Source organism: Sinocyclocheilus anshuiensis, unplaced genomic scaffold (genome assembly GCF_001515605.1).
Source record: "Sinocyclocheilus anshuiensis isolate Anshui unplaced genomic scaffold, SAMN03320099.WGS_v1.1 scaffold697, whole genome shotgun sequence".
Taxonomy (NCBI): Eukaryota; Metazoa; Chordata; class Actinopteri; order Cypriniformes; family Cyprinidae; genus Sinocyclocheilus; species Sinocyclocheilus anshuiensis.
In genome coordinates this window covers 1,442,152-1,454,094 of record NW_015538036.1, presented here as the reverse complement: position 1 = coordinate 1,454,094, position 11,943 = coordinate 1,442,152, and the positions used below count along the sequence as shown (strand labels likewise).

At 38.1% G+C, this 11,943-nt stretch overlaps 1 protein-coding gene across 1 annotated transcript in view; it reads right to left on the bottom strand.

Annotated features, from left to right (window-relative positions):
• Positions 1-11,943, bottom strand: part of ncor1 (nuclear receptor corepressor 1) — a 104,256-nt gene that overhangs the window by 61,518 nt on the left and 30,795 nt on the right. The window contains 5 exon segments of the mRNA XM_016477050.1: positions 7,470-7,571; positions 7,795-7,849; positions 7,936-8,114; positions 9,501-9,591; positions 11,584-11,756. Of these exon segments, the coding sequence (XP_016332536.1) occupies positions 7,470-7,571; positions 7,795-7,849; positions 7,936-8,114; positions 9,501-9,591; positions 11,584-11,756 (600 nt within the window).

The following is an 11,943-nucleotide window of genomic DNA, read 5'->3' as shown; positions in this document are numbered from 1 at the left end:
TATCGTCCTCTTTTGGAAGACCAAACAAAGTAGTTTCGCTTTCACAACGAAGCACACAGCGTCTTCAGGATATGGCGGCGGCAACAATACTACAGTGAGAATAAAAGTTATGCCTTCTTTCTTTGCGTGAACATTTGGGCGGCGTTATGCAAATCTTCCCACAGAGCGACGTAGGTATGTTGGGGCGCGTTAGAACGAGCCGTTTTAGGTAGGTGTGGCTGACTCTTAACTTTTATAAAGAATATCTCTTTGGATTTGAGACTTTAGTCTTTGCAACTTTACAGATCTTCTTTATGCACCAAGAGCTTGTAACACTCCAAAGAGAAAGGAAAAATTGAAATCGCATCATATGACCCCTTTAAAAAAATATACTGTCTTTATGTTGTTTCTACATTAATCTGAAGATTGAATGTGAAATTATTGCAGTATAAAAGTACATTTAAAAATTTGAATGTTAGGTGGTATTAATCGCGATTAATTTCAGAAAAAATGTGTTAGGTTTTTTAATGTGTTAGTAATTGACAGCACTAAAAACAACCCAAACTTAAAAACTGAAAATACAAAAAGTCAAAAGTAAAAATAAGTCAAAATATGAATATATACTATAATAGTATAATATTAAAATAACACTGGTATAGAGTAGCTTCTGTTCATGTGCTATTTGAGGAATCAAGTCCTGATGAAAAGGCAAGATTTTATTAATTCATGTGCTCACTGTTTCACTGTGGAAATGAACAGGTTTACACAAAGCAGAAGGAGGTCATCTTCTTTGACCAATATTACATTAACCCTCAGAGTGTTACTTCAACATTTACTTAAACCCTATAGCTGTTTAAAGCCATTATTTCACTAATTAAAAAAACTATACAACAGCAACTCACAAATCAACAATTTTGGCTGGACCACATTTACAATTAGAATCTGCAAGCATGCCACAAGAAGTCACACAACATGGTCACTGCTTTCTTATGTCATTGCTAACTGTTTGGGATCAAATACAGAAAATATAATCTAAATTATTTTGTAATTGTAAAAGTATTGATGTAGCTTAACGAAACTTTATAGTGTGTAAGAGCTCTGAGATGAAAATACTGGTGTTTCAGCCTTCTAGCATACAGATGGTTCTTTATAAAGGTAAATATGCATCTAAAAAGTTTCAGGTAATATACCGGGTGTCAGTTATGCCTAGTTCACACTACAGGATTTTAAGTTTAAGGATTTTCTAAGTTTGAAGTTCAAGTTAACGAGCTCGCCGACAGGTCGGGCTGTGATCGGGGGAAAATCAGAGGGTGATCGGCGCTCTGCAATCTTTATGTGTGAACTACACAACGATGCATCAAAGAGACTCACTGATGCGTCGCCAACACCTCGCCAACGGCAAACAAATATCTAGCATGCCAAATATCTGGACCGGTCGGCCGACTCGACATCATGTGGTGTCAGGTGTCGTGACGAGCTACAGCCAATGAGAGAGTAAGGCATGGGTTGAGGTCACTGGAGGAAAAACAACAGCAGCAACATGGCTTAAAGAAAAGTTTGGACACAATAAATGGAGCAAAATCTTTCATCGAGCAAACAGCTTGCAGCGCTAATTTCTTCCCGACATCCATTTACAAATAAACAACTCCTGTTTCACGTGTTGTTTCGCATCATTCCCGTTCCAATTCTCACGTGTGTTTTCGTGACAAAACGTGGTTTGTAGAGTCGTTGGGTGACAGAGTTGTTGTCAGCTTGTGTAGTGTGTAACCCCCGGTTGCACATCATTTACATAGAGTCACGTAGTGACTTAAAGACAGACAATCAAGTCATGTAGTCTGAACAGCACAGCGATCTACCGACGTTTAAAGTTGTGTAGTGTGAACTTAGCATTAGGTGTAAAAATATGCCAGGATCAGAAAAAGAGGGCGGATCTTCTAAAGGTAGGGAAATGATACAACATTTTTAAAATCGATTACTTTGTGAGTCGACAAATCGGTCTTTAGGAAGAATGTAATTAGGCTGGTTTAGGATTCATAGGGACATTTTCGTAAGACACCTTGTTTTCAAAAACAGCTGAAGCACAACGGAAAAGAACAGAATGCGGGATATCCTGAATGTGAAGGAACACGCACCAGGGTTTTTATAACCAGTTACTAACAACACTTGCACACTTAGCACATACAACAGCTTATTAAAGGCTGCATGACTGGAAATATTAAATGTTTACACAAGCTATATTAACAGACAGGATTTTTCTTTTTAAGCAGGATACATCTTTTCAAGGGAGAGGAAGAATTAAAAATTAATCTACCGTCAATATTTTAATGTCGCCTTATCTTTTATTGGAAACTTTAGCTTTACAGCTTTCAGTGAACCTTTGGACACACTTCATTTTGTATCTGTAGGTAAAGCAGTGGTTACGACAAACTGCTCTACAAATAATTACTGCAAAATTTTCCATTTGGCTCAGATCACAAAATATCATATGATTAAAACATTGCAAGTTTTTCAATTCCCAACAAAAGTGACTTAATATATGGTAACAAATGTGAAGAGTGGAAAAGAGGCTGATTGCGTTATAAATTACTCTGAATTAACATTTGTAGTGAAAGATGCAACTCTAACACAAGGAAAGTTCAGTAAAAATATTATCATAATTTTGTAAACCAAGTGAAGTAACGGGAAAGACGGTCACAAGCTCCTGCTGAAGCTCAGATAAACCAATCAAGAAAAGGAGAGAGAGGAGACCAGGCCAAGAAAAACCTAACTTGCAAACAAAATTGAATGTCAACAACTCAAACATCTATTTTGATTAGGCTTGATTCATAAAATCCTAAAATTGATCCTTTAATCTATGCCTTTATTTTGTTTTCAAATTTATTAGCAGCACACCTCCCATCCTGTAGATGTCACCAAGTCAATAGCACATCCAAGCTAATCACCGCCGCACACCTCTTACGTACATGGTATGCTGATATTGGTATGATGACAGTAACGGATAATGATTATTAGTTTAAATAATAATAATAAAATTAGACATATTCCCGAAAAACTACAATAATAATAATAATAATAATAACAATAACAACAATACTATTAACCACAAACAAAATACATAAATGTCCTTTTATATATAATAAGTACAAATAAGCAAACAAACAAACCTTAACCGTGGCTTGCGCCTCTAACCAAAAACAAGAATGTAGCTCTACAAATCTCTACAAACAATCACAACAGCCTCCAAAAGCACACAAAAACTACTCCACATTTACTCATTCATACAGTACCTTCATCTATGTTTATCTGCCCCTCATGAGTGTCCTTTTTTATGCCATTATATATCCCAGAATGCAGTGGCGCTGAGGCCAGAGTTAGTGACAAGAACAGGCTGAGCAGGAGAGCGCGCCTCGGGCTGCCTGACAGCGGCGTTGCGCTGGAACAAATCCTCAGCTGCGGGACCCGGCTCGCAGATCAATGGCGCATATTCTGAGAAAGCGTGCCACAGGGTTGTTTGAGCCTGCTAAAGAAGCGGTGGCATCTCTATCTCACTCACACACAAAAATGTGTGCGAGCGCTAGCTAATCTGAGTGCTAGGGTCAACCCAGGTAATCCCCGCAGGGTGGAGGGGAGAGGAGACTGACCGATCTTAACCCAGCCCCGTCAGGATTTTGATTGGCACAGCAAGCTGCTCCACAACTTTCCCACTGGTGTCGGTACAAACGGCGCATACCACTGCGCAGCTCAGGAGGGGTGTCTCGCGTACACACACATTCTCCAACCCTCCCTCTTTCTCCGAAAAAGCTCTAGAGGGACGGCAGAACACACGTGCTGCCAGTTTAAGAAGGAAAAAAAGGAATAGAAGTTTGTTCTTCCCGCTTATGCATATTTTTCTGGCTTGTTCTCTCGCTCACTTTCTCTAAAACATTCTCGGGGGACTCTGGGAACAGAAAGCTCGAGCAGAAGTTTGCTTGGAACAGCGTTCAGTACTCCATGTGAGCTGAACTCGACTGACACAAACACTTTTATGGGTCTCTAATGTGGAGCAGGGTCATACACTCCACCCACACACAGGAAAGCTCGGTTAACAGACTATACTCCACACACACACACACACACACACACACACACACACACACACACAGAGAGCACTTTAAAGATAAGATAAAAACTGAACCTGCTTGCCCTCTCTTTTTAATCAGTATGTGAACATAAGAATCACAACAGGTGGTAGAGGAAACCAAGACTGCACTGTATATATCCAGGTAGCTAAAGAGACACCAGGAAACACTTATTGCCACATATGCAAACAAAAACAGCTGCGCATACGCCTGCTTGCTGAAAGCGCCTGGGGCTACTGGGGGCTGAAGGGTCAGGCAGCGTGAGTGAGTGTGTGTGTGGAAAAGATCAGATCATCTCATTACTGCAGCTCAACTCCTGACTCAAAGACACATGCTTTTAATGACCCGAAGCCTCAGCTTGTGATCTGCATGGCAGGGGTGCTCACAGAAGTCCTCTGTTACACACACTCTTATCCAGCGTGTCTGCGCTGTTTAGATTGAAGCATAGCCGTTATTAATGCCGATTCCGTACAGCAGCTGCTCACACACACATAGGTGACAGAGGGCTAATCGAGTTAGACCAGCCGTGTATATGCTCATCCCATATGTTTGATATTATCCAAGATATATCATATGTACATCAAGCAGCACTTGTTAACTTAGTTTTTCTGGCATTTGCAAAATGTTAAACACATTTACTCATAATCCAATATTTTCTGTCAGAAAAAGATATGGTATTTGGTTTATTGAGTTTATTTAAAAACATTATCACGGTAAAGAATGCTAACAGGGATTGCAAGCATGTGAAACAGAAAGAAAATAAAGTTTTAAAGCACCCCCATGAAAACAGGCCAGGATAGAGAGGATTTAATGGGAAGTGAGGACTTTATTTATGGGATATTGTTCATTAAACTAGATGACCCGACTGCAATACCACAATACCAGTGTCTATAGTATTTCACACATTGCGAAAGCAGAATACCAAGAACACACAAGTGCGTAGTAAGACTACAAGAGCTTTTTTCTTGTGGTATCAATGACACCTTAAAATAATGAACATTACATTATTTTACTGAGTAATGAAACGATAGCTTGAAGTTTGTTGGTCAAACCAAATGTTGTTATAAATTAATAAATAGAAATTTTTAGTTCCACAGGCTCACATCGCTCAGTCCTTAAATCTTTATTAAAGGGATAGTTCACCCAAAAATGTTCTCACTCTGATGTTGTTCCAAACCTGTATGTTCTGTGGAACACAAAATATTATATTTTGAAGAACGTTATTATAAAATATATTTTTTTAAATTTTTTGATTTAAAGTCATGCAGGTTTGAAATTACATAAAGGTGAGTAAATGATAACAGATGTTACATTTCTGGTTGAACTGTCCCTTTACCTTCCTTTGTATGTGTTTTGTCAAGTCCAGTTCAAAGCAGGCTATTAATTGTTCATTTTTAATTACTTAAAATGCTAATGTTGAGTTTATTTTAGTGCTGTCAAATGATTAATCGCGATTAATCGCATCCAAAATAAAAGTTTTGTTTACACAGCATATGTGTGTGTACTGTGTATATTTATTATGTGTATATAAATATACACCCATGCATGTATATTTAAGAAACATGTTACGTTTATATATTAAATATATACATGTAAATATTTTCAAAATATATACTGTATGCGAGTATTTATATATACAGTACATAATAAATACACACAGTACACAAAGATATATTATGTAAATAAAAACGTTTATTTTGAATGTGATTAATCGCAATTAATCGTTTGACAGCACTAGTTTATTTAGATGAGATCTACATAATGGAATGACATAAGTCTACATTATTAACCATGCCCCTAAATTCATTATCCATCTCTTGTTGCCTACTCAATTTATATCTTTTCTTTCACCATTACAGTTGAATGATGAAACAGACCAAATATTCAGAACCAAAACACAGGTGTAATGTCCAATTATATTTGTTGTCTTAAAGTAAAAAGATACATTGCATTAGCAATGCATTTTACTTCCATAACAGAGGATTAGTCCCCTCACAACAAATACAAACTTTTTGGGGTTTCAATTTCATGTTTACTTGAAATCATCTATCCATGCAATCAGATAACCACCTTGTTTGGGTGTCATAGCCAGATTTCCTCCTCCTAAAACACTGTGTTTGAGTAAGTATGCATGTGAAAATAAGAAGCCTCAGATACTATGCTCCAACAACTTTAAAGTTGGAGTTTGAAACTCTCATGTTCTCTTCTTTTCCCTCTGTGGTCCCTGACAACAGCATGGAGCCTCTCGGCTGTGCCAAACAGATAAAACAGATTCCTGGAAAGCTGTGCAGCCCTCCATAAATCAGAGAGAGCAAGAGAGAGACTCTCAAAGCACAGATGCATTTTTGCCTGATAACCTGCTCGCACACACACACGTATGAGTTCTCATAAAACATCGTCAACAGCGTACAAAAACAACCACAAAACACACCCTCTCATAAAAAAAGAAAAAGCACAACCTCCCATTAAGCATGATTCAAACACACCCCCCTCATAAAAAAAAAAAAAAAAAAAAGTCAAAACACAGAGCCATTTAAAAGCACGCTTTCTCAGACTGAGATGCAGATGTTGTAACAGTGCATACTGAACACTAGGGGGCTTCTTGAGTACTTAAAGGGGTCATATGACGTTGCTAAAAATAACATTATTTTGTGTATTTGGTGTAATGCAATGTGTTTATGCGGTTTAAGGTTCAAAAAACACATTTTCCACATACTGTACATTATTGTTTCTCCTCTATGCCCCGCCTTTCTGAAACGCGTAGATTTTTACAAAGCTCATCGTTCTGAAAAGCGAGGTGTGCTCTGATTGGCCAGCTATCCAGTGCGTTGTGATTGGCCGAATACCTCAAGCGTGTGACGGAAATGTTACGCCCCTTAACATACTGTGATGCCGTGTGTGCGATGAGACAAAAACAATAAAACCCATTATAAACGAGGAATTTGTTGCATCCAGTGGGGACATAATTACGGATTATAATGACTTATACTGTCTTTTTACATGTTGCGTATCGTGCCACGTAAACATAAAACCATGTTTCATGAACAATTGAAATCGCATCATATGACTCCTTTAAAGACACTGCTCAAAACTCACGTTTGAATCGTCAGTGGCAAATTCTTTAAATATAAAAATGTACTTACAGGCTGTGAGTCATGAAGCGCCAGACTGTCCTTGCAAAGTTGGAATTGCCCCACAACAGACACCGGCACTGTAGGCTACTCTACAAAGGAAACAGTCCTCGTCCTCCATAAAATGTGCTGCACACATCTGAATAACTTTGTCAAAATGTGCAACAGAGCTTACTGTCATATCTATGCTTAGACTGAGTGAAAAGTGCATAAGTCAAGAGAATTTTTTTTTTTTAAATACCTGATTCCTTCGTCGTCGATTCCCAAAATTTCGTCTGACAAGAGTTTTATAGTTCTGACTCTTCTTAGTCAAATAATAGTACAGCACACAATCAGACACACACTGCAGAGAGAGAAAATATAAATACAGCTGTATCACTTGGGCTTGAATTTGAAAAGAAAATACCACAATGCAATGAAAAAACGCTGTCTGTGGGTGGGGAGGTGTGATCTGAGTCAGTAAAGCTGTTACAGCGCTTCAGTTCAAACATCCACTGATGAACATCCAGGGACATCCTGGGTGTGACAGCAGTCCACCATACTCAGCCACAAAACAGAAAACCCACCTTTCTCTCCAGAAATGAAGCAATGAGCCCGAAGTTTTTTGGATGCTGCACAAACCTATGTCACAGAAGAGACAAAGGTGAGAAATAACTGCAGCACATTTACACTCACTCAACATGCCAAAATAAGCCACTGTTACTCACTTCTCCTTGAAGATCTCCTTCTCGTGTTCGGTCCAGACATTCATGAACTGGCGGGATTTGTAGACCTTCATTGGGTCATCCATCAGACCGTTCATGTTGATAAACTTCACTCTCCGCTGTTCGGAATCGTACATCATGGGAGGAATGACAGACAACTGCCTCATCTGTTTCTCATTGTTCTGAGAGAGACAAAAAGGTGTCCAGGATGATTCTGCAGTTCTTGTTTACATTACTCTAGTCTCAGCCTCCGACAGCACACCCACAGGCCGCCCACAGTCCATTCACTGACCGTCTGATACATACTGCACACAAACTTGCATCTTACGAATAATCACAAAGCTCCAATCAGATTACTCGGTTGCAACACAACTTCCAGGACTAGGAACAGTTTTTATCAGGCCTCCAGGAAACAAAATTGCACTTTTTCACAGGATTTGCCAAGGAAATGACATCAAATCTTTAATAGTTTTACATTTACTTTTACACTTTTAGCAGACGCTTTCTCCAAAGCGACTTACAAAAGGCCAGCAAAAGCAATTCGTCAAATAGCCAACAATATTTGTAATATTATAGAATTGCTAGATTCGGAAGCAAGCTAGAAAACAGTAAATGCAGTAACGATAGTAAACTAAAATCCTCAATCAGAATTGTATTACCTGTGTTGTTTTCTTGTCTGTAAAATAATCAGTACTTATTTTGGGACTAATATCAATTATGATCACAAATCTATACACCGTATTGGCCCGAATATAAGACGACCCTGATTATAAGACGACCCCCCTTTTTCCAGATGTACCTTTTGGAAAAAGGCTTTTTAAAAACCAAATCTTGTTTTTTCTCAGTAAAACACATTTTGTCTTCAATTATTTTCATATTGCATATTTTTCCTATTTTAATTTTTGCTTTGAAAGTATGGTAAAAACTGGTAAAATGTACCAACAATCACATTTAAAAAAAAATATACACTTTTTGATATACCATAAAAAAAAAAACAGGTAGCCCATCTGAATTAGGACATTTAGGCTATCCATCTAATAGTAGCCTACCAAAATCTTATTAACAGTAGAAGTTAAATCTTACTGTAGTCTTCAAATCTGGGTACTGTCTTACGTTTTAAAATCACAAAGGGAGTTTGGTCCCATCAGGCTAACGTGACAGTCACGACTCATGCAGCTGTAAGGTTTTCTTTCTTTTGTTTTTACTCGCGATCTTTACAACATACAGTATTTGAAAAATAATGTGTTTTTTGAACATTAAAGCATGTCAACATATTCTGTTACACCAAATACACAAAATAATGATCTTTAAAAAAGCATCATATGACCCCTTTAAAATAAAATGCAAAGTACATCAGATTTTATGCTGCATAATCTGGCTATGTGATGATAAAATGACTGCAATGGCTCACAGGAAATAATAAAGTCTGATGTATGGGAGAAGGCCGGGGTGCATGTTTAACTGCTACCCTCCTGAAGCTCTACAACTCTGGCTATTACATTTTCTGTACTTGGGGTAAAGTTTTTCCTATATGGATCAGATTTCAGAGATATTAACCAGTGGTTTACCTCCTGCTCCGAGAGGCCGTCAATGATCTCGGATATCTCGTGTTCACTTCTTGCGATGGTGGCAGACAGGCCTGTCCCCCTCTGACCCACCCTAAAGACAGGAACGATGAAGCATGGTTAGAGAGTTTTTCTGTTCCTGGCTTTGTCGTCTCCATACCATGTAACAGCGCTTTCCCAAGCAAGCTACTAGACCAGAGTCCCACCCCGTTTCTTCTCCCACAAAAAGCCTTTGAAGCAGTGGTTACAGCTATTGGCAAGATTCATCCGGGTCTATTCATGAGCACTGGATCTCTGAAGACTCTTCCAGCAACAATAGCTACATACTCTGGCTTGTCTAAACAATCAAGACAGACAAACAGTGCTCACTGAAGTTGGATGGTTTGATCTGAATGAACAGAACTACAGACGTTTATGAGGTGAACAACAAAAACTAATTTAGGGAAAAGTTAAATTGCTATATTAATAATCACAATATAGGTATTTTTTATTTTATCTTTGTTATTAAAAATAAGAACAGATGCAAAAACAACAACAACAACAACAACAACAGTAGAACAAAAATAAGAAAGAAACAAATAGTGCATTACTTTTTCATTTTACATCTAAGCAAAAGCATTCAAGCAAGAAAAAACAAATGATCAAAACAATCCCTTTAGTGTGTTCATTACAAATAAATTGATTATTAAAACTACAAAAGCAGTTTAATCAAGAGCAGTGAGTGATTCCCTCTTTTCTACTGTTTGATTTACATTAATGAGACAGACGGCCTATATATTAAGACCTACTGTACTGCACGGATCTAATATAAATGTTACACATCAGATGTTTTTCCCCAACAGTTCCCCAAATGTTCACTTAAAACATAACAGATTACGTTTGCGTGAACAGCCTACTTAAAGGTCCCATATTTTACACCTTTCTGGAGTTTTATTTTAGAATTTTACTGTGGACTGACTGTTTTGAAACTTATATGGTAGTTACATAGCACCTAGACATCAGTTATCATGAAAAAAGCCAGGAAATTTCAATTTTTTACCTTTAAATACTGTAATTCTGTGTATACAGTATGTGCATGTATCGGGATCGCGCGCTGGTGGAAGCACCTTTATGTGCGCGATTCATATGTCAGTCAGCGGCAGCGCGAGAAGTGAGCAGAGAAAAAGGTACTCCTCTCAGAAAGCGTACAAATAAAGATAATTTTAGATGTTTAATTACTATTTGGAGCATTAGGATTGCTAGACGAGGGTTTAATAAACTCATTTTTGTGAAAACCTGAAATTTTTTTGTCTGTAGCTAAAAATTAGCCCGTGTGCATTCCGACTGATTTTGCCAACACCGGTCACATTTACAGAAAACCGGATGTGTATCAGTATATTTAGTCCATGCAGTCGGTCTTAAAATGACACCAGCTTAATATACCTGCTGCTGGCTGTGTCCTTAATGTTAATCAAACAATAAAAGAAAGAGAGAAAAATTGAATAACATTTGTGGATTTAATAAGAATCGATGTATATTTAAGGCATACAGAGAAGATTACCAAATATCAGTCTTGAGCTGATTTATTTTTAATTAGTCTCACTCACTCACTGACTGAATCAGTCGTAGCAGTTCAGTTCTTCAATTTTCATCTTATGATTAGGTAAAGAAGTCGAAGGCAGAAAGCAACACTGGCAAAGTCTTGTGCAATAACAAATATATCTATATCTATAAACGGGCTACTTTGCTTGATAAGATTTTGTTTTATCAGCAAAAATAACAGCGTCTGTGCTTCTGGTTAATCAAGGTCGGCGGTATGTGATGTTCTTCTGTTCTGCTTTAGTGGTGTTCCAGAAAGAGTTCCCTGTAATTCAGGGAAGCCCTGTAACACCTGTACCAGGAACTCTCTTCATGACCTCTGACCCTAGCACCCACGGGATCCTCAATGCTGATTGGCCAACTGCTGAGTCAGGACAGAACACAGCGCCTCAAGTGTTTACACAAAATGTTACAACACAATTGTGTCAGGGAAACACAATACTGTTAAATGTGTGTGTATGACAGAGCGTTCATTGGGTCATCATAGAAACTGGGGGCCCTGACTGACCTCTGGAAGCGTTCCTGTTGCTCGCGCTGTTTGCGGATCTCAGGAAACTGCCTCTCGTAGTATTCACGTGTGCGGCTTTCCTTGGCTTTACGGCGTGGGTTGTTTTCCATTCGCTCAACTTTTTTCTCCCACTCCGTCATCAGCTCATCATACCGCTGGCAAATTTTCTGTTCCTAAGGTAACAACAGAAAACATTTTAGCAAAGTAAAACTAAATCAGTATTTGACAGTGATTATGAGTATTTATACAAGTAAACTCAAATTAGATTCACTTCAAGGGGTCATATGATGCTGCTAAAAAGAACATTATTTTGTGTATTTGGTGTAATGAAATGCGTTTATGCGGTTTAAGGTTAAAAAA